At 47.3% G+C, this 23,391-nt stretch overlaps 1 protein-coding gene across 9 annotated transcripts in view; it reads right to left on the bottom strand.

The window, feature by feature from the left end:
* ITPR1 (inositol 1,4,5-trisphosphate receptor type 1) overlaps positions 1-23,391 on the bottom strand; it is a 328,561-nt gene that overhangs the window by 24,423 nt on the left and 280,747 nt on the right. For 4 of the 9 annotated variants that reach the window (XM_034658672.1, XM_034658673.1, XM_034658674.1 and 1 more), the window contains 6 exons: positions 19,471-19,635; positions 14,647-14,842; positions 13,158-13,250; positions 11,838-11,977; positions 11,179-11,344; positions 8,135-8,447 (listed from right to left, as the gene is read on the bottom strand). In XM_034658672.1, coding sequence (XP_034514563.1) covers positions 8,194-8,447; positions 11,179-11,344; positions 11,838-11,977; positions 13,158-13,250; positions 14,647-14,842; positions 19,471-19,635 — 1,014 coding nt within the window. In that variant the 3' untranslated portion in view covers positions 8,135-8,193. Of the gene's footprint in view, positions 1-8,133; positions 8,448-11,178; positions 11,345-11,837; positions 11,978-13,157; positions 13,251-14,646; positions 14,843-19,470; positions 19,636-23,391 lie in introns of those variants that run through there. The other 5 variants (XM_034658675.1, XM_034658677.1, XM_019800455.2 and 2 more) reach the window with 4 other exon arrangements.

The following is a 23,391-nucleotide window of genomic DNA, read 5'->3' as shown; positions in this document are numbered from 1 at the left end:
ATGGGCTCTGAGCAGGCTTGGTGGGAGGCTGGGGGGTGACTTCGGGCCCTTAATCCTCACCAGGTGACTGCTCACAAGGCTCCTTTAAGTCTTCACGATTGAGACAGAAACCTTAAAGTGTGCCAGAGTTTTCCGTGACAGTAAAGTAAGGTGATTAACAGAAAGCTTTAAAACTGGCCCCCGAAGATTTAAAGATAGGGCACAAATACTTTCGAGAGACGCAAACAAAGTGAAGAAGAAAAAGAAAGTGTGACAAGGGTGAAAACTAGAGGTCAGCTCCTCCACCCATTACAGGACTTCATGCAAACGAGGGCATCTGTATGTGTATGCAGACACCTCTGTCCCATGAATGCTGACCAAGCGTCTTCATCTGGCAATATCAACAACTGGACGAAAAGAAGGGATGGGGGAACTTTTCAGTTCACGTGTCCTGACCCTGGAGACCTAACCAAAAATCTGCCCTGGCAACCAACAGAATTTCTCATTAACAGATCCTGCTCCCACCTGGCCCAGTGCCACCAACTGCCTCCTCGTCCGATCCGTCGCTGGGGCTGTGGTGCAGTCCCCGTCATTAGCCCTGGGCTGGCACCCTGGTGCGCGCCTTCTGAGCTCTTCCTGGGCAAGCTACTTAGCCCTGAGCCTGGCTCTCATCTGTAAGACAGCACACCCAGAAGCCGCATTCTGGAACTCCTTTTTCCCCTCTGTTAATTTTTTTCTCTTCTTCTTCTGCTAATCTATGACCCTGTCTCTCTTTCAAAGCCCCTTTAAAAGTCATCTCTCGGAATCCATTTCTCTCTCCCCTCAAAGTTCTCTCTGAATGGCCCCCACGGAGGGTAACTTTAATCACAAGCGCAGAACTAGCAGTGAAAGAGCTTTGCAGGCCCTGGAGCGCTAAACCCTTACAGATTCTTGGCAACCCTCTCGTCAGCACTCACATCACCAGTTCAGGGTCACTTTTCAATCAGCGTGGTGTTGTCTCTTCTGTTGGGTGCCTACTGCTCCAAGCGTGACCCACCAACCAGTGGCTTCGGCATCCCCCCACCCTTGCTGAAACTGCACCGTCTCAAGTCCTGATGATGCCTGCTGGATTCGAAGCCAAACTCTCACATCTCCAGGTGATTTCTATGCACATTAAATCTGAGAAGCAAGGAATTCGACGTGAAGCACCTCAAGGGTACAGATGGCACAGAATCACCAGAAAGCCCTCCAGAGCCTGCAGAGGCCTCCCAGCTGGTGTTATATGGTGGGGGTGGGCGCGGGCTCAAGAATAACACCACATGACTGCTGGCCTGCCAGCAATAAAACTGAAGCCTGCCTGCGTCTGCTGCATGAGTGATGCTATTTACGGGAACAGACGTCACCTGAGATTTCTTCATATTAAAAGCTTTAAGATCACATCTGCATAAAAAACACAGAAGGGTTCATTTAGGATAACTCATTATCAGGCTGAGTGCTTAAGTCCTTGGCAACTGGAAGGAGAGTCAGTGAATTGTGTCGTCTTTCTTAAGAGCGACTGGCTCCCTCTCCCCAAAGTGAGCTCGTGTAAATCACAGAGGCTCCCTAGACTTCACAGTTCATGCCTCCTCACTTTACCAATGCCCCTGAACATTTTAATGAAGTTCAGAAACCACAGGTATGAAAGGACAGCTGGCCTGGGACTCCCACGGCACATGTTCGGTGCCTCCGCGAAGTCCTGACCGAGGAGAGTGCTCTGGAAAGCTGTGGCAGCTCCCCCTCTTCCCAGGACACGGCAGTCACGCTCCCCATCAGCAAGAAGATTAATTTGGGACTCCAATTCCTCCATCATACGGTCCCTTCCTAACGATCAGCAAAGCATCTCCCAGAAAGGCGAGGCCGAGGCCTAACAAACGAGCAAATAAACCAGGCTGAATGAATTCCATCAACGATCACTGCTTAAAGTTATCTCTTAGGGACCAGGTCTTATTTAAAGAGAAAAAAGAAAAGGATCCATTATGAAGAAAAGAGGCTGAGTGCGTAGAGATGGGAAACCGGATCGTGGCACTAGATCTCGGGTAAAAGCCCAGCCCCAGGGAGGATGCAGGGTACCAATCTCTTGGAGCCTCACTATCTCCTCCGTTAACATGGGGTTAATACCACCTGTCTGCTGCTTCTACCGGTCACTTGAGAGGACACACGAAGTTAATGAGCAGTCTAATACCTCACCGAGACTAAGAGCTCCGCAACCCAGGACACGTTAGACCTTCTCTTTCTGCCGTGTGACCGGCTCGCTGGCTCGCCGCCCTCACGAGCTTCCCGCTCACCTTGATCATTTCCGCCACGTAGCTCTCAGGCCCCGTGTACTCTGTGGAGTCCTTCACCTTCACCAGCACGATGAAGCACAGGTAATGCCACATGTTGTGTTCCTCCTTGATGTGCTCTTCAAAGGTGACGGTCTTGTTGTCGAACTTGTCTCTCTCCAAGCCTGCGGACAAACAGAAAGCCCCGGCCCCAAGTGAGCAGCCCCGGAGCGGAAAACTGCGAGAGGACCGTCCGCGGGGGCTGCGGGTCTAGCTCCCATCTTTGTGTAGAGGACGATGCTGTGGCCTCCACCACGCACGGCCTCTTACATCAGCGCAGGGAAACCCGGGGTGCGGGGCAGAGGGACTGGGCCTGAATCCCACCTCTGCCCCCTTCCAGTCACTGTTTAGTCTCCATGTGCCTTAGTGGCCTTGTCAGGGAATGGGGGGGGGGCTTTAAACACATTTGGAACTTCAGCTGGTACGTTTGTAGTTTGCAGAGGTCTGGGTGAGCCACGGTGAAACTAGTTTCTGTGGATTCTTGGATGGAGCAAGGAAATATATGACGTATAATAGGAGCTAGATTTCTCACTGTCAAAGGAGGGAGCACAAATACGGAAAGGGAGAAGGAGAAACCCTGTAATCGTGAACTGGAATGAGAGGCATGGGTATGAACTCATCCTTTTCCATATGTTTATAAAAATCGATACAGAAGTGTGTGGCACGTGTATGCTCACACAGACACGCACACACGTGCATGTACACGTCTACTCTGCGCCCTAATAAGCCGCAGGGGCACAGCAGCTGGAACGCACACACCCAGTCCCCAGATCTTAGCTTCTAAACACCCTTCTCCCCTAGAAAGAACCAGGGCTTTTTGGAAAAATGGGCAATGCCAGGGCTGGGCCAGGGAGGTACAAGTGAAGCTTGAACCTGGACTATCTCAAGACCCTAAGAAAGTAAGGAAGTACATAAAAAATTACAGTGATATGATAAAACAGAGAAACCGCTTGAAGGGCAGGACACAGCTGGGGCAATCTGAGCATTGAAACAAATGACATTAAAGGATCATAATCCACTGGATTAAATAAAAATACAGGAATCCATGTTGTCACAAGTAACAAAAGTATTAATACATAGAGAGTATACATACCTACATGAAAAGAGAAAGTTCTTTCTTAAAAGCCAATTAACAAATGTAGAAATAAGAAAATAAGAAAATCATCACTGGACAACTAACATAATAAAAGAGTCGGGCAGGAATCATCCTTGGACATTAAAGCTAGTGGATTAACGTTTAATTTGAGGAATAATGGGATATTTACATGGTCTCAAAATAGCTCCTCATAAAACGTTTCCTAACTACAAAGAGAAAAATAAAACCTAAACTTTAGTGGAGAACCCTGACGATTAACACCTTAACCAAGTGACTGGAGTTAATATCACCGGTTAGAAGAAGAACAGGCATCACATGCCTCCTGAAACGATGCAATGAGGGGAATAAACCACATTTCTCTGGTGTTCCTACAAAAAATGCATAACCCCAATTCTGCCATGAGAAAATGTTAGAGAAACCCAACCCAAGGGACAGGCTACACAGTAACTGACCAAAGTCTTTAAAATGTCAACGGAGGCTAAAGAGCCATGACAACGGAATGCAACATGACGTGGGCTTCCACTGGCTATAAAGGGCGTTACTGGGCTAAAGGGTGAAATAGGAATAGGGTCTGCAGACTGAGCAACAGCACGGTATCTTTGCTAACTTCCTCATCTTGGTAACTACACTGCGTATTTATGACAGAAGGTTCTTGCTGAGGAGATATATACTGAAATATGTAGGGATCAAGGGGCATCATGCCAGTGGATCTCAGACTATTAGAAACCCTGTGTGTATGAGCAAGCAAATGAAGTAAGATATCAGTACGTGGGGACTCTGGATGAAAAGTAGATAGAAATACTTTGTATTGTTCTTATCACTTTTCTGTAATTCTGGCATTATTTCAAAACAAAAAGCTTGAAGTGGTTTTAAGGGGGCAAAAAGCAAAGATTTAAGTGTTTAAATGGAAAATGCTCATTTTTTGAGTAGATGTACCAGTATGAAACTTATATATTCAGAGTAACTGTGTTATGAATAATCGTGAAATGACCACTCAGCTGCCAGATTCCTACGTGATTAGTTTACATTTCCGTGCACCTCCCTCTGGCTCTACTGACAATGGTTTCTTGGGCACCCCATACGCCCGTCTTCTGTAGCAGCTTACTACTTATCACTGAGCACCTACAATGTGCAGGTTCTGTGCTAGGAGTGTTACACGGACTAGCTCTCTCAGCCCCACAATAACGCAGAGAAGTACATATTACTGTACCCATTTTACAGATGGAGAATGAAAGCACAGACAGTGAAGCAACTATGACAAGATTATGAGACTAGTAAGTAGCAGAAACTTAATCAGAGCCTAGGTCTGACTCCTGAGCTCAGGCTCTGGACACCTTCACCATACCCTCTGAGAGGAATAGTCTTTCATTTAATGCCCGATACCATCTGCAATGGACACATCCACAGGCTGGCACTGGATGAAAGATCTCCAGTCTAGTTATTAGGAGGGGACCAAGAGATGCTCGGCAGCCCCCCAAAAACAAAAAGATCCCAAGACACATTCATTTCGAATCACGTGCGATCACGTGTCTGCCACTGGAACTTTCATTCCTGCGGGCACGCTGGTGCTGGGAACTGCTGACCGGGTCCCGCGGCTGCAAAAAGCCTCCAGCAGAAGGGAGGCAGAGGAGAGGTGCCCCCAACGCCAGGGGCAGAGACGCTTGAGGGGGCAGTGGCGCCTTGCCACAGAAAGCCTGCATGCAGCCCATCCGGTCCATGGGGCCTGAGCTCGCCCGCGAAAGCCAGACAGCCACACTCACCACAGATAAAGCACGTGGTCTTTAAGATCTCCTCCTTCTTCTGCTTCTCGCTCCTCAGGTCAGCAAAGGTGTCAATGATGACCCCGAAAATCAGATTAAGGACGATGATGATGACCATGAAGAAGAACAAGAGGTCATAGATCACTCTAGCAGCAAAGAGGGGCTCCTAGAAAAGAGGTGTCCCCATCAGTGAGGTTACCCCACCGCCTTTGGTCTGCAGAGCTCAGGGCAGAAGGAAGAAGATTTGGGGGCCCAACCTTCATGGCTCACCCTCACCCCATGGGTCTGCTCTGTCGCAAGTTAAACTGGGCATCAAACTTGGAAAGTCACAACTGTGTCTCTTTTCACACCCTTTGTCCAAAGGGTGGGTTCTGCCACTGTTGTGTGGTGCGTGCACGAGAGCAGCTCCCTGGGCTCTAAGGTGTCTAGGACACGTGTTCAGGCAGGCCAGACCCCACCTGGAGAGCAGCGCCCTTCCACAGGCCGGGGGTCCCTGCCCCGCGCCAGGGCGGTCGGCGGGCAGGAAGGAAGCGTCCGCCGGCTCTGCACGGCCACCACGCACCTCACCAGCTCTGCTCTGTCTTCGGCTTCCGTGAGCTCCGCCTTGTGCTCTCGCCCCCCGCCCCCGCCGCTCTCCCTTCCCCTCGGGATCCAACTACCTCTTTGGATGGCTTCCTGAGCACGTCTCCTACTCCGCCCCCGCTCCTCAGCCCGTGACTCAGCACCGTGACGATGCACATGAGCAGCGTCTCACACGTGTGCTCTTTGTCTTGCTCCGTCTCCTCCGCAAGGACCAGCTCTACAAACACAGATTTACAACGTGTGGGGAAGGAGAGACCGTGACTTTGAGCCGGTGTTCCCTGAATGCCAGCTCACCCACTACGCACAGGAACAAGAAAGAAAAACTAAAGAATCAAGTGTCAAACGCTTTCTTTCACAAAGCTGACGTTACCCGGGGCAATTCTGTTCTCATCACCAACCCTTGCTAGTTTCTCAAGCCAAGTCAGAATTGCCTTTCCCTGTATTAAATCCAAAATATTCCCCATCCTTTTCAGATGTAAACTCCAGTCCCAGCTCTGAACAGGCATTTGACCTTAGATACGTTACTTAGATTCTGGGTCACAAACATCTCGTCTCTCAGCTGAGGGTAATCCCAGAGGACCCAGGCTCCTCACAGGCTAAATCCACCCATGTTTTACAGCAGGTCCCCTGGATAAATAGCTTTATATTGGACATGGCCCATTCTTAATCATTTTTGGAGGAAGAACCATGTCTTGCTGTCTATCTTGTTCTTTTCAGTAGTTGCAGGGAGAATGGTCTTGCTCAAACAGATCTCATCATATCACTCCCCCCACCCTTCAACTTCTATTCATTCTTTCGGTGAAGTTTAACCTCCTCAGCCTAACATGTAAGACCCTTCGTGATCTGGCCTTTTGTTGACCTCCCTGGCTTCATTTCTTGCTACTACTCTTCCTCATGATCGTTACCTCCTTCAACACACTATATTCTACTTCCAAGCCTTTGGACACCCTATGCCCTCTAAGTGGAACATCTAACCCTCCTCCACTGTCCAAGATTCTACTGTTTTAGTTTAACAATCACCTCCTTGGTTATACCTTTACTCTAGTATTAGGCCAGGTGCCTATCTTCTGTATTCCCTCATTTCTAGCATTTAACATACTGTCTAGTAATCACCTAGGTGCCTGCCCACCTGTCCCCTCCACCATACTACTGTATCTTAGAATACAACAGCGTCCCTGGCAAATAGGGGGCACCCAGTAAATGGTGGCTGAATCAACCAAGCAGGTATTTTCTTCCCATGTAGCCTTCTTTCCCTCCACTCTCCCAGCCTTTCCCCTTTGCTACTGGCCTTACTTCCAAACAGTAAATCTGCTTCCATCTGCTTCCAATGTTATGTGCACCATCTAAGCTTCCAGAGGAGCCTAATTACCATGGCGCTTCAGCCTACAAGGTCCTACCTTCTTTGGGTGCAGGAGAGGAGCAGTTCTCCCCAGTCTCCACCCTACACACGTCAGAGTATAGGAACTCGCTTGCCAAACTCTCGCCGGCTTCTGGGAAAGAGAGGAAATTTTATGATGAACAATCTGGCAGCATATGGTTAAAATGTTTGAAGTCCCCAATTCACGGCTGATTAAACAATTCTTTACATAAATAACACCCTACATTCCTGCATATAAATTCAAGGCAGAGATGCAATTTACACTTTCATTTGGTGATCTGGATGGGAAAGAAGCCAGAAATGTCAATTCCTGTAGGCTTACTAGAAATATCGCACTTAAATAGCACCTCTCCAACTTTAAAGACACACAGCTGAAACCCTTTGACAAATACTACTGTATGTACAGACTCCAGCAAGATTTACACCAAGTCTGCACAAAAAGCATCAGCAAGCAGGAGCAGAAATCCAAGGTCCGGACCAGTTTAGTTCGGAAACCTAAGACGGTTGGCAGCACATTTCACTTAGTGTCAACCTGGAGGCTCGAGTTACATGCCAAGAATGCAGCATTTGGGAGAACAAGGCTGCCTGGCTTAGCCAGTGATAATAATTCTAGTTTGTTCCTTGGGCTCAGGGCCTCTGGCTACCTGATAAAAAAACAAACTGGTAACATTTCACTTAATGGTGTTAAAATATTTTAATTGAGACAAGGAACACTTGGGTATCACTCAAGTATATGATCATTTTATTTCATTCTCAAAAGTGGAACTGTCTTCTGTTCTTGCTCTATATAAAAATAATGTAAGCTCACTGTCAAACTTGCATATAGTAAAAAAAAAAAAAGAAAAAAAAAGCCCCAGAGACAGCCACTGCTGGGCAGGGGGTGGCGGTTAATATTCTTCCATGTTTTAAAAGACATATATGAGCTTTTTCATTTNGCCAATCTCTTGGAGCCTCACTATCTCCTCCGTTAACATGGGGTTAATACCACCTGTCTGCTGCTTCTACCGGTCACTTGAGAGGACACACGAAGTTAATGAGCAGTCTAATACCTCACCGAGACTAAGAGCTCCGCAACCCAGGACACGTTAGACCTTCTCTTTCTGCCGTGTGACCGGCTCGCTGGCTCGCCGCCCTCACGAGCTTCCCGCTCACCTTGATCATTTCCGCCACGTAGCTCTCAGGCCCCGTGTACTCTGTGGAGTCCTTCACCTTCACCAGCACGATGAAGCACAGGTAATGCCACATGTTGTGTTCCTCCTTGATGTGCTCTTCAAAGGTGACGGTCTTGTTGTCGAACTTGTCTCTCTCCAAGCCTGCGGACAAACAGAAAGCCCCGGCCCCAAGTGAGCAGCCCCGGAGCGGAAAACTGCGAGAGGACCGTCCGCGGGGGCTGCGGGTCTAGCTCCCATCTTTGTGCAGAGGACGATGCTGTGGCCTCCACCACGCACGGCCTCTTACATCAGCGCAGGGAAACCCGGGGTGCGGGGCAGAGGGACTGGGCCTGAATCCCACCTCTGCCCCCTTCCAGTCACTGTTTAGTCTCCATGTGCCTTAGTGGCCTTGTCAGGGAATGGGGGGGGGGCTTTAAACACATTTGGAACTTCAGCCGGTACGTTTGTAGTTTGCAGAGGTCTGGGTGAGCCACGGTGAAACTAGTTTCTGTGGATTCTTGGATGGAGCAAGGAAATATATGACGTATAATAGGAGCTAGATTTCTCACTGTCAAAGGAGGGAGCACAAATACGGAAAGGGAGAAGGAGAAACCCTGTAATCGTGAACTGGAATGAGAGGCATGGGTATGAACTCATCCTTTTCCATATGTTTATAAAAATCGATACAGAAGTGTGTGGCACGTGTATGCTCACACAGACACGCACACACGTGCATGTACACGTCTACTCTGCGCCCTAATAAGCCGCAGGGGCACAGCAGCTGGAACGCACACACCCAGTCCCCAGATCTTAGCTTCTAAACACCCTTCTCCCCTAGAAAGAACCAGGGCTTTTTGGAAAAATGGGCAATGCCAGGGCTGGGCCAGGGAGGTACAAGTGAAGCTTGAACCTGGACTATCTCAAGACCCTAAGAAAGTAAGGAAGTACATAAAAAATTACAGTGATATGATAAAACAGAGAAACCGCTTGAAGGGCAGGACACAGCTGGGGCAATCTGAGCATTGAAACAAATGACATTAAAGGATCATAATCCACTGGATTAAATAAAAATACAGGAATCCATGTTGTCACAAGTAACAAAAGTATTAATACATAGAGAGTATACATACCTACATGAAAAGAGAAAGTTCTTTCTTAAAAGCCAATTAACAAATGTAGAAATAAGAAAATAAGAAAATCATCACTGGACAACTAACATAATAAAAGAGTCGGGCAGGAATCATCCTTGGACATTAAAGCTAGTGGATTAACGTTTAATTTGAGGAATAATGGGATATTTACATGGTCTCAAAATAGCTCCTCATAAAACGTTTCCTAACTACAAAGAGAAAAATAAAACCTAACCTTTAGTGGAGAACCCTGACGATTAACACCTTAACCAAGTGACTGGAGTTAGTATCACCGGTTAGAAGAAGAACAGGCATCACATGCCTCCTGAAACGATGCAATGAGGGGAATAAACCACATTTCTCTGGTGTTCCTACAAAAAATGCATAACCCCAATTCTGCCATGAGAAAATGTTAGAGAAACCCAACCCAAGGGACAGGCTACACAGTAACTGACCAAAGTCTTTAAAATGTCAACGGAGGCTAAAGAGCCATGACAACGGAATGCAACATGACGTGGGCTTCCACTGGCTATAAAGGGCGTTACTGGGCTAAAGGGTGAAATAGGAATAGGGTCTGCAGACTGAGCAACAGCACGGTATCTTTGCTAACTTCCTCATCTTGGTAACTACACTGCGTATTTATGACAGAAGGTTCTTGCTGAGGAGATATATACTGAAATATGTAGGGATCAAGGGGCATCATGCCAGTGGATCTCAGACTATTAGAAACCCTGTGTGTATGAGCAAGCAAATGAAGTAAGATATCAGTACGTGGGGACTCTGGATGAAAAGTAGATAGAAATACTTTGTATTGTTCTTATCACTTTTCTGTAATTCTGGCATTATTTCAAAACAAAAAGCTTGAAGTGGTTTTAAGGGGGCAAAAAGCAAAGATTTAAGTGTTTAAATGGAAAATGCTCATTTTTTGAGTAGATGTACCAGTATGAAACTTATATATTCAGAGTAACTGTGTTATGAATAATCGTGAAATGACCACTCAGCTGCCAGATTCCTACGTGATTAGTTTACATTTCCGTGCACCTCCCTCTGGCTCTACTGACAATGGTTTCTTGGGCACCCCATACGCCCGTCTTCTGTAGCAGTTTACTACTTATCACTGAGCACCTACAATGTGCAGGTTCTGTGCTAGGAGTGTTACACGGACTAGCTCTCTCAGCCCCACAATAACGCAGAGAAGTACATATTACTGTACCCATTTTACAGATGGAGAATGAAAGCACAGACAGTGAAGCAACTATGACAAGATTATGAGACTAGTAAGTAGCAGAAACTTAATCAGAGCCTAGGTCTGACTCCTGAGCTCAGGCTCTGGACACCTTCACCATACCCTCTGAGAGGAATAGTCTTTCATTTAATGCCCGATACCATCTGCAATGGACACATCCACAGGCTGGCACTGGATGAAAGATCTCCAGTCTAGTTATTAGGAGGGGACCAAGAGATGCTCGGCAGCCCCCCAAAAACAAAAAGATCCCAAGACACATTCATTTCGAATCACGTGCGATCACGTGTCTGCCACTGGAACTTTCATTCCTGCGGGCACGCTGGTGCTGGGAACTGCTGACCGGGTCCCGCGGCTGCAAAAAGCCTCCAGCAGAAGGGAGGCAGAGGAGAGGTGCCCCCAACGCCAGGGGCAGAGACGCTTGAGGGGGCAGTGGCGCCTTGCCACAGAAAGCCTGCATGCAGCCCATCCGGTCCATGGGGCCTGAGCTCGCCCGCGAAAGCCAGACAGCCACACTCACCACAGATAAAGCACGTGGTCTTTAAGATCTCCTCCTTCTTCTGCTTCTCGCTCCTCAGGTCAGCAAAGGTGTCAATGATGACCCCGAAAATCAGATTAAGGACGATGATGATGACCATGAAGAAGAACAAGAGGTCATAGATCACTCTAGCAGCAAAGAGGGGCTCCTAGAAAAGAGGTGTCCCCATCAGTGAGGTTACCCCACCGCCTTTGGTCTGCAGAGCTCAGGGCAGAAGGAAGAAGATTTGGGGGCCCAACCTTCATGGCTCACCCTCACCCCATGGGTCTGCTCTGTCGCAAGTTAAACTGGGCATCAAACTTGGAAAGTCACAACTGTGTCTCTTTTCACACCCTTTGTCCAAAGGGTGGGTTCTGCCACTGTTGTGTGGTGCGTGCACGAGAGCAGCTCCCTGGGCTCTAAGGTGTCTAGGACACGTGTTCAGGCAGGCCAGACCCCACCTGGAGAGCAGCGCCCTTCCACAGGCCGGGGGTCCCTGCCCCGCGCCAGGGCGGTCGGCGGGCAGGAAGGAAGCGTCCGCCGGCTCTGCACGGCCACCACGCACCTCACCAGCTCTGCTTTGTCTTCGGCTTCCGTGAGCTCCGCCTTGTGCTCTCGCCCCCCGCCCCCGCCGCTCTCCCTTCCCCTCGGGATCCAACTACCTCTTTGGATGGCTTCCTGAGCACGTCTCCTACTCCGCCCCCGCTCCTCAGCCCGTGACTCAGCACCGTGACGATGCACATGAGCAGCGTCTCACACGTGTGCTCTTTGTCTTGCTCCGTCTCCTCCGCAAGGACCAGCTCTACAAACACAGATTTACAACGTGTGGGGAAGGAGAGACCGTGACTTTGAGCCGGTGTTCCCTGAATGCCAGCTCACCCACTACGCACAGGAACAAGAAAGAAAAACTAAAGAATCAAGTGTCAAACGCTTTCTTTCACAAAGCTGACGTTACCCGGGGCAATTCTGTTCTCATCACCAACCCTTGCTAGTTTCTCAAGCCAAGTCAGAATTGCCTTTCCCTGTATTAAATCCAAAATATTCCCCATCCTTTTCAGATGTAAACTCCAGTCCCAGCTCTGAATAGGCATTTGACCTTAGATACGTTACTTAGATTCTGGGTCACAAACATCTCGTCTCTCAGCTGAGGGTAATCCCAGAGGACCCAGGCTCCTCACAGGCTAAATCCACCCATGTTTTACAGCAGGTCCCCTGGATAAATAGCTTTATATTGGACATGGCCCATTCTTAATCATTTTTGGAGGAAGAACCATGTCTTGCTGTCTATCTTGTTCTTTTCAGTAGTTGCAGGGAGAATGGTCTTGCTCAAACAGATCTCATCATATCACTCCCCCCACCCTTCAACTTCTATTCATTCTTTCGGTGAAGTTTAACCTCCTCAGCCTAACATGTAAGACCCTTCGTGATCTGGCCTTTTGTTGACCTCCCTGGCTTCATTTCTTGCTACTACTCTTCCTCATGATCGTTACCTCCTTCAACACACTATATTCTACTTCCAAGCCTTTGGACACCCTATGCCCTCTAAGTGGAACATCTAACCCTCCTCCACTGTCCAAGATTCTACTGTTTTAGTTTAACAATCACCTCCTTGGTTATACCTTTACTCTAGTATTAGGCCAGGTGCCTATCTTCTGTATTCCCTCATTTCTAGCATTTAACATACTGTCTAGTAATCACCTAGGTGCCTGCCCACCTGTCCCCTCCACCATACTACTGTATCTTAGAATACAACAGCGTCCCTGGCAAATAGGGGGCACCCAGTAAATGGTGGCTGAATCAACCAAGCAGGTATTTTCTTCCCATGTAGCCTTCTTTCCCTCCACTCTCCCAGCCTTTCCCCTTTGCTACTGGCCTTACTTCCAAACAGTAAATCTGCTTCCATCTGCTTCCAATGTTATGTGCACCATCTAAGCTTCCAGAGGAGCCTAATTACCATGGCGCTTCAGCCTACAAGGTCCTACCTTCTTTGGGTGCAGGAGAGGAGCAGTTCTCCCCAGTCTCCACCCTACACACGTCAGAGTATAGGAACTCGCTTGCCAAACTCTCGCCGGCTTCTGGGAAAGAGAGGAAATTTTATGATGAACAATCTGGCAGCATATGGTTAAAATGTTTGAAGTCCCCAATTCACGGCTGATTAAACAATTCTTTACATAAATAACACCCTACATTCCTGCATATAAATTCAAGGCAGAGATGCAATTTACACTTTCATTTGGTGATCTGGATGGGAAAGAAGCCAGAAATGTCAATTCCTGTAGGCTTACTAGAAATATCGCACTTAAATAGCACCTCTCCAACTTTAAAGACACACAGCTGAAACCCTTTGACAAATACTACTGTATGTACAGACTCCAGCAAGATTTACACCAAGTCTGCACAAAAAGCATCAGCAAGCAGGAGCAGAAATCCAAGGTCCGGACCAGTTTAGTTCGGAAACCTAAGACGGTTGGCAGCACATTTCACTTAGTGTCAACCTGGAGGCTCGAGTTACATGCCAAGAATGCAGCATTTGGGAGAACAAGGCTGCCTGGCTTAGCCAGTGATAATAATTCTAGTTTGTTCCTTGGGCTCAGGGCCTCTGGCTACCTGATAAAAAAACAAACTGGTAACATTTCACTTAATGGTGTTAAAATATTTTAATTGAGACAAGGAACACTTGGGTATCACTCAAGTATATGATCATTTTATTTCATTCTCAAAAGTGGAACTGTCTTCTGTTCTTGCTCTATATAAAAATAATGTAAGCTCACTGTCAAACTTGCATATAGTAAAAAAAAAAAAAGAAAAAAAAAAGCCCCAGAGACAGCCACTGCTGGGCAGGGGGTGGCGGTTAATATTCTTCCATGTTTTAAAAGACATATATGAGCTTTTTCATTTAAAAAAAAAAAACTCACGTGGATCCTATTATAGTTATTATTCTGCAATTTCCCACCACACCTTTGTGGGTGCTTTCCCCTGGAGGTTTACAAAGATGTACCCTATCTGCAGGGAATGCCGCCCCGTAGGCCCATCATCTGATGGAACATTCTACGTCGGGACTGGTTCCACTCTCACACTGCAACGAACATTCTTCCATATACGTCTGGTTCTACACGCACAGGCAGCAGCTGCTTCCTTGAAGGATAAATTCCTAGAAGGAGATTTACCAAGCCAGAGGGACGCATCCCCCTATGCTTTCGAAATACAGGGTCCAATTGTTTTTGAATAATTTGTCTTAGTTTAAAATCTGACTTTAGTGACTAGGTTAAATGTAGGCTCTGGACACTTACACTCAGCATCAGACATCCCACACACCCTTGGAATAAAGCAAGAACCAAGACCAGGAATCAGAATTCGTGGTCCAAGTGCTTGGGAGATACCTACATTGCTAAAGTCATCGTTCTCTTTACTTCACGGACAATCAAGAACTGTTCTCTTAACATGAAAAAGACCCGAAGATCTCAAACTCACCTGGAAGAGCTGTTTCATTGGGCAACCTATCTACTTCCAAGATAAAATCGTCTTTGAAGAAAAGATAGCCCACTATTGAGAACAGGTAAACCAGGATCAAAGCCAGAACAGCTGTCAGGATGATGGACCGTCCATTGCGAGTGACACTTTTAATGACATTAAGCAGAGTCTCTTCTCTGTATACCAAATCAAAAAGCTTTAAAAACGAACAAAGAGAAGACAATGGGACAGTTTTAAGAAGTCTCTATGTTAGATGTACCCAAATATCTCATAATGAAAACTTGACTTACAGAGAATTTACCCTTTTAGAAACTCAAAAGCATTCTATTATCTTAACACTTCTGTATGCCTGTCTTAGTGAAAACCAAGATGGGGAACATTAGCATAGAAGAGGGGGGTGGGAAGTACTAGCAATTTCCAATGGTACTCAGACAGCTGAGAGGTCCTGGGGATGGAGAAAATACAGGGTAGTACCAGGGAGTTTAAGGAGACAAGGGAGAGCAAAGTGATGAGGGTCCTGGCATGCCCTCGTGTAGGGAGAAGTTACTGAGTTTCTGCTAAGGGCCAGCCACTCTGGGTACAGATCGGACAAGCCCTGGTCCTTGTCCTCCCAGAGCTTAGAGTCTCCCAGGGAAGGCCACGTACAGCAGCCCAGTGCAGGCAGCAGGGACTCTGGAGTGCGAGGTGCAATCTTAGCTCAAGCACAGGACATGGGGACAGTGGGCTCGGTACTTTCTCCTTCCCCGAGACTCCGTTTCCTCCACTACAGACAGGAGCACAGGGTGCTGCGTGAACCATAGCTGCGTGATGTGTACTGTGTCCGGTACAATGCGTACAGCCACACTTACGTGCTGACTGCGCACAGTAAATGGTAATGATCATTTCCTGATGAGGGACTGGGCTAAGGTCACACAGCTCATGGCAGGGACACTGGTGGTGGGAACACACCAGGAAGCCTAAACCCTTCCCATCTCCCTAATGTCCCCCCCCCCACCCCCAAGAACTTCCGCAGCGCACTGCAGGCTCACAGTCTAGGCTCACCCTCTGCTAAGAGACTACTTGCTCTTTGCAAGAAGTTGGCCTGTGGGTACTTCTAGGTATGCGGTACTGAGGGCTGGTTTTCTCAGATATTCGGCTGCAGGAAGAGTACAGAGCCATGGAGGAGAGCTCTGTGGGCTTACTCTTGGACCAGGGGGCTAGTTTTAATGTGGCCTCTGTGCTGACACTGAATCTTCTGAAGGTCCAGCCTCCAAACGGCTTTGGGGCATGACTGCACAGCCAAGCGAGTCAGGGGACAAGGATTTGAATCCTGACTCCGCTTTTAATTTGTAATAAGGTGTTGATCAATCTCTGAACTAGCTGATCTCCGAGTCCCTTCCAATTTATAGTTTTACATCTGAGTTCATTTTCTGGTCAATTAGCCCTTTTGCCTCCATAAGGCCAATCTGTGTCCTGAGACCTGTGGGCAGGGCACCGGGTATAGCAGAAGACTCAAAGGGAAGGAAGCAAGGAAGAGGCGTTTCAGCAGAAGAGTACAAAAGGCTAATGTTGCTGTTACAGTTGGTTAAATATTTTCCAGCAACCCACTATGAAGCAGCAAGTGAGAGCAACTTCAGACAGCAAACAAATGACACTTGTGTTGTGGGGGGGACTGTAAGATCATACAGCTACCAAGTCATTGCAATGACAAGTGATTTCTTTTTTCACTCATCTGTAATTTCCGACTTTAAGATAATGGACATGCATTACTTTATAGAGGAAAAACTTTCTTCTAATTGGAAAATTACACATGTTCAATGGAGAAAACTTGGACAACACAGAAAAGCACAAAGAAAAATAAAAATCACCAATAACCCCACCATCTACTCAAGTTATTTCTTCTGCCCTTACTACACTGGAAAACTGTTATACATTGCTAAAGTTCACATATGTATATATGTATATATACATATAAATGTAATACTGGCATACAGTCAGCCCCTTTCACCAAGCAATCATGAACATTTCTGTGTCAGGAATGACCACCTAGGATGCCACTGTACAGAAAACCCACAGTTTACTTAACCAAAATATTTACTTGTTTTTTAAACAGTCAAGATGTTTCCAATTGCATGTCATTAAAAATAATGCTGTGATGAACACCTCTGTACTTGCCTCTATACATACTTGTCAGTTATTTCTTTTTGGAGAATTTCCAGAAATGCAACTGTTGGGTCAAATGTTGCAACAGACACATATCGCCCCATTGCTTTCCAGAAAGGCCAAACGGATTTACACTCCACGCTGTCAGGGGTCGGGGGCTGCCAAAGCACACCCTTCTGAGACCTGGACGCGCTCAGGCCTTTGAACCCTTCCAAACGTCGCAGGTACAGCTCGGGATCACACTGTTGTTTTAATTAGCACGTCTGCGTTTAGCATTAAGGTTGAACATTCTTCCATGTTCACTGGCCATATGGATTTCTCCTCCTGTTACCTGCCCTTCCGTGGACTTCACACATTCATCTCGGGGTGTTAACATTTTCTAAGGACACATTTGGATGCAGGCTCAAGACTGGGTTCAGCCAGTCTGGGGCCCCACTCTCCCAGTCCTTTTCTGGTCTGCTGGCTTGGGGCTTTCACGACCCCGGGAGATGTGGGTTTTCCCTGCTGGAGGTCTCTCTCCAATTCCTTTCTGTCGCAGGTTTCAGTATTTTGTCTGTGATGCTCAATAAACATGTTAAATACTACTTTTGATACCAAGAGTAACACGTCACCTGAGGTCACAGACAAGACACGGCCCAGAAGCACATCCAAGAGCCACCATCTAGTTGGATCCTGGTGAGTTCTCTAAAAGCGAGCTGAGCTCAGGTGGCACTGGCAGCTTGGAGCTACTGTTTCTGTGACGGATGAGGGACGTGAAAGCAAGAATGCAAACTGCACTGGGAAATACCAGCCACCCGAAGCAGGGACTTTTTCACGAGCTCAGATGAAAGGCAGTTCGGGGCTGGGCTTACAAACTGACTCGGCGGTCACCAGAGCTCAGCTGCTATCCGGTCTCTGGCACTTACTGGGTGACTCTGGGCAAGTTACCTAACCTCACCAAGCCTCAGTTTCACCATCTGTCATTTGCAGATACCATCTACCTCAGAAGTCATGGTGAGAGGCTGTATGAAAAGAGCACCTGGGAAGAGTCAATAAATGGTGGTAACAACGATTCTGTGGCCCGTGAGTTCTGGGAGGGCAGAGAGGGGAGAGGTCTGTCTCAACGCGGCAGCCCTGCAACTAGCACGGGCACCAGCCGGCATCTCCAAGGACCAGAAGCAGAGGATCTGAAGGTACAGACGGGGGAACAAAGCCAACGGGACACAGAATGTAGGCAAAGTCACACCCTCTCAGGAAGGGACGGCCGGGTCGGAAGCAGAGTCTCCTGTCTCTTGGGAGAGATCCCTCGGTCGGGATGACAGAGGCCTCCCACTGAGCTCCGCCTCCTTGCCAGGAGGACGTGGGTCTCCCTGACTCCGGAACTACATCCTTATCCAGGGACGTGACTGTAGGAGACAAAAAGGCCCAGAAATATACACGGAGCTCTCAAGATTTCTGATACAGAATGACCAAAATAGGCCACATAATGGCAATCGCAAGCACACCCAGAGACCTCTTTGCCTAAAACCTCAAACTGTAGCCAGACCTACTTTAAAATGAGGTAAAACAATCCATTTCCCTCAGCCTGCCAACATCTACCACTAATGGAATGAGCTAATCCTGATGACCTGAATGGCGAATTCTTTATGGTGTTTTGGATGGCAGAGGAAGTAAGCGATGACAAAGACAGTAATAATAGCTAGAATTGCTAAGCATTTCTTGTGTGGTAGTGCTATTCTAAGGCCCTGACGTGCACAGTTGCAGATAATCCCTGTGGCAGCCCTGTGAGGGGGACAGCTTGTTCTCATTTTGTAGATGGGAAACTGAGGCAGAGAGCAATTAAGTTACCAGTCCAGAGGCCACTTCCCAGAAAGGTTCTCTTTGCTCTACCCTTTGCAAATAAGTTCCTCGCTTTACGCCAATGCTTAGGCTTTGATCATTTTTTATCCTCACTAACATTTTAATTCTTCTAGGCCCTTTACGGATAGTTTTGCTTGCAGATAAGTCAACTTTCTGCTTCTTGTCATTTGATGGTAGGTACAAGGCAAAGGTTTCTTATCTACAGCTCTACAGGTCTAGATTCCCTCTAATGACAGGAAAGCAAGTAGATATTTGGTCTATAATTTAAAAACCTGCTCAGGAGGATGCTAATTGAACCAACTCATTTTATAGCCTATCAAGACATTAATCACTTGGCTCAGATTGGAACAAAATAACTTCCAGCGAAAAGGTTTCCCGGACCAATAAATCTCCTGAGCTCACTGTCATGGATCTTGGGACTTTGAAAATAGCTCCTCCTCCTATTTCGTCACTACATGTTCTTCCTGGGAAGCAGATCCCATGGGAAGCGTCAGACGATGACAGTCTCAAAAACATTCTCCTTGGTAAGCACTGGCTGAGTCCAAGAAAGAAAGAAAGGCAAAGATGCATGTGGAGGACACATCCCCTGATCCAGGTGGTAGGCACTGTCTACCACTGGAAAGTAAAAGGTCCAATGTGCACACAAGCTGCACGATCACACACCTCCTGGTCCACCAGCTGCCCTGCTCCCTGGGTAGCTTCCTTCCCCAGATCCTGGAAATGAGTTATGGGACGTTGTGAGACCAGACTTACCAATCACCTTTAAAAGGAGGGGTCTGTGATGAGAGACATGGGACACTCCTAGTTTTCGCCATGTAAAATCTTTCCATACCAGGAACTCACCAGCAGACTATAGAAGAACTCGTGGACGAAGAGGCCCATGGCGCAGATCAGCAAATACAACAAATGGTAAAGGAACTCAACATCCAGAACCATGGCTCGGTAGCCTCTGGTGAATGTTCCACAGTTGCCCACAAAGCTCATTAGAAAGATGATTTTATTGCAGACCTGAGAATAATGACAGGAACAGCCAGATAAGCACAGACCACCGAAGTGCAGACTTCATGACAGCCGAGGGCCATTTTCACACAATGGTATTCTGCAACTGTGCCCAAATGAAGCTCCCTTTTGCACCAGGTGCCCACCAAACCCGCCCAGAACCATTTTGCAGATCTAAGTCATATCGTTACTTTGCTTTTCAGGCATATTACAAATTATGTGGTCGTCCAATAACTTCATGAGCAACAGTAATCAAGTGGCATTTGTATATGACAAAAACAAAATTAACACATACTGAAATTATGATTTTCGAAATGAGATATGAATCATTTCTAACATTCTTGTATGAGTTAGTCAAACACAGAAGTCACCTCAATCTATGAACCCTGTGATCAGCATGAATAAAAGCATTTTCTGAATTTCTGTTACATTCTAGGCATTATAAGGGTTACAATTTAATGAGAAGCAGCTAGTTCTTGTCTTTCATTGCTCCTAAATTCATAGAGGAAATTATTTTCCTTGGTGGGGGGAAAGGGAAGGGAATTCAGGATGAGTTGTTTCCCTGTCCCCTCCCCTTCTGGGAATAATAATTTTTCTTTGGGGATCCGTCCCTTTCCACGGATCAGTCCCTGAAATCCGGGTGGGGCTCCATCCCAGTCAACTGGCATATTGTACTGCCCTGGCAATGAGGACTGGTTCAGGGATAGTCACATGACCCAACGGAACCAGGGATGCCCACTGAGAGCTTTCCTGGGACTGCACCAAAGACAACTTTATTCCTTCTTCCTGACCTGGGACCTGAGAGAAAGTAAGCTTAGAAGCCGCGGCATCCATCTTGCCATACCACGGAGCCTCGGGGCACGGTCGACGCGGAGCCCAGAGGTGGAACTGGATCCTGAGGCTACTGTCTGGGGACCTCGACTCAGCCGCACCCTGAAGCCAGGATCTGCATTTCTCCGTCACACGAACCGATGCATTTTCTCCTTTGCGTCAACTGGCGTGGATTTGGTTTTTTGACACTTGCAGCTGGGGTTTGATCTACTGTACAGCATAGTTCCACCTCTAATAGGAACCCCGTGCCTAAAAGTCCATCTCCAGCAACATGCTGGCAGAAAACGTCGGATCAAGGGGAGGCTGGGGAGAAAGATTTCCGGATGTACTTGCTAAAACCATCTTCTGCTCCTCTAGCCGCCTTGGCCACAGGCTAGGGACGTCCTGCCGGTCAGTCTGGTGGGTCCGTGTAAGGGAGCTTCCCCGCAATCAGATAAGGGAGGAAGCCAACACCCACAGAGAACACTAGGCTTTCTCAGACAGAATAAACGTTCAGTCCGCCAGCATGTTCTCCCTACGATTCTACCCACTACTAGAATAGGATCTCTCAGTGGCTGAGAAAGTACCATGGACTCTGGATGATCTGTGTTGACGGGGTTTCAGGAAAACAAACAAACAAACAAAGGGCCATGCTCTGGGTAACATTCCAGGACCTCAGACACGTCTCGGCTCCTGCCGTCTCAAAAGGGCAGTTCGCTTAACTTGAATCCACTCGCCCCTTTAAACAACTTCTGCCCTCGTGTCCTCCATTGTTTCAGCAGCATGTCTGTATTCACTGTCCTGGCCTGGTGTCCCCACCTCCTACCGACCCTGCTTAATGAGTCTACCCTCTGGCTTCTGGCCCCACCTTTCCACTGTAGCAGCTCTCCCCCAGTCTACGAAGGACTCGGCCAGAGCGGAGGTGGCAGCCTGTCCACCCTTAGCACCTAATCTTGGCTCCTGCAAGGTGACGGGGCTCACCAGCCCACCCTTCCCACCACTCTGCTGGAGCCTGGCTGCCAGGACACCACCCTGTCCTGCCTCACGGGATCTCGTATACCCAATATTCCTTCTCTGTCCATAACTACGCTTTCTTTCATCTCCTATATGCTCCATGTGAGTATTTCCCTTTTTTCATTCACTCGAATTATTTATTATAGTTATTTCAGTTCTCCCCACCCAGCTGTTACTATAAATGGTAATTGCCTAATTTGAGTCTTTCCCCCAACTGATTTATGTCAAAGAAGAGATGACTGTGGAAGGATTAAAGCCCAGAGAAACAAAAAAACTAGACGGCCCATAAGACAACAATCTGAAATACTGAGTTTTTCCATTTCATTTTTTTGTTTATTCTATATTTCCTTCTTAAGTAGCTTCCTCTTAATGATATCTACATCAGTGAATGATACCTACCTTCCCCCTTCTGTAACACCGATAAGTCTTTGTCACTCAGGTCATAACGTTTCCAAATGTCACAGCTAACATTAATGGCTTGCCTTGTCATCTCAAGCCTAGTAAATCAACAGTTTAAGTGCATTTTCACCCTGAAAATTAGGTCTCTGCATGACTTCACTTTAGTTCGTTGCATTATTCTTTTCCTTATCACCTGTGACTAAACATCTGGAGTTGGGGTTGCCTCCTTCATCACCCCATCAAGATAGTCATACATTCTTGACCTGGAGAAAAGGGCCCAGACCAAGGCCCTACATGGCTTTCAGGCGTGAGGCTCTGACTCTAGGCCCACTGTGTTACCCTATCCTTTGTAGCTCTGGTATCTGTACCTTCCTTCTTTCTTCCACACTATGACCAAGACCCAGGCTTGTCATACCTAGTCAAGAGCTCTGCTGGGGTCCGAAATGGTCCTCCTGCCTCCAGTCCCTCCCACTTGAATCCACATAACATGCCACTACTTGAGGGCATTTTTCCAAGAATACTTTGTATATGCCATTTCGTTGCTCAAAAAAACTTGAGTCATTTCCCACTACTGGGAATAGAGTTTCCCAACCTATATTCTACAACACTAATTCCAAGTGATACTTAAAACAAAATGTGGGCAAGTAAGTTTAGGAAACAGAGATACACGGTTTCCCTTTCTTGGAGATTCATAACCCTTATCACGCATGTTAAAGTCTCTCAGAAATCCTACAGTAAAAACCCTTTAATTTTTTTAACCCAGCCTCTCCCTCATGGATTTGACCACTGAACCTCTTTTTCACCTAAGATTTATCAACCTGGAGCATGCTTTGGAAACACTGACCTGGAAGATGAGGCCCAAGGGCATTCTCCTACCATGCAGTGCCCTGGTGACCTGTGCCGGGAGCAGGTCCTACGTAGCCCTCCCTGAATCACAGTGAAGGGGAACACTACTGCTGACTGTCTCTTCAAAGTGTCCCGGGCCTTGCCTACTGCTCTGGCCTGTGGGGCCTATAGGAAAATGTTCTTCTCAATCCCTGCTTTCTGGCCAGGTCCTAGCCATTCTTCAAGGCAGAGCTGAAACCCTGCCTTCTCCCCTGGAGGTTGTCAGCTTGAAGTGGTCCCTTCTCCCCCCAATGTCCTTGCTGCCTCCGCCATCTGAATACCCATTTGGGGACACTAATTGCTGCACTGAGTTACTATATTAACCTTATTTTGCAACATAACTTCCATTTCTGTACAGTAACCTCAGCTTCCTTATGTGCTCAGGGCAGAAACCTTTGGAAAGCAGTTTTCGATCCCCACAGTGCCTTCCCTGTCCAAACCTTTTGCTTCCTTTCACCAGGAAACCTCTCTCATCTATGGTCCTGTATGAACTATCTCTACTTCCTAAGAATTCCCCCTACGGGCGCAGGTGGCGCCTATCCTTCCACAACAGTGAAAGAGACTTTCAAATGTCACCACTGACTTTGAAATAATCCCGATTCTCTCCTCACCTCTCCACCTGCTCCATTTCTGTCTGAACAAGTCCTCCTGCCTCTT

This window comes from Ailuropoda melanoleuca, chromosome 4, assembly GCF_002007445.2.
Source record: "Ailuropoda melanoleuca isolate Jingjing chromosome 4, ASM200744v2, whole genome shotgun sequence".
Classification (NCBI taxonomy): Eukaryota; Metazoa; Chordata; class Mammalia; order Carnivora; family Ursidae; genus Ailuropoda; species Ailuropoda melanoleuca.
The sequence above is the reverse complement of the archived record's forward strand: the minus strand, read 5'-3'. Positions and strand labels throughout refer to the sequence as shown.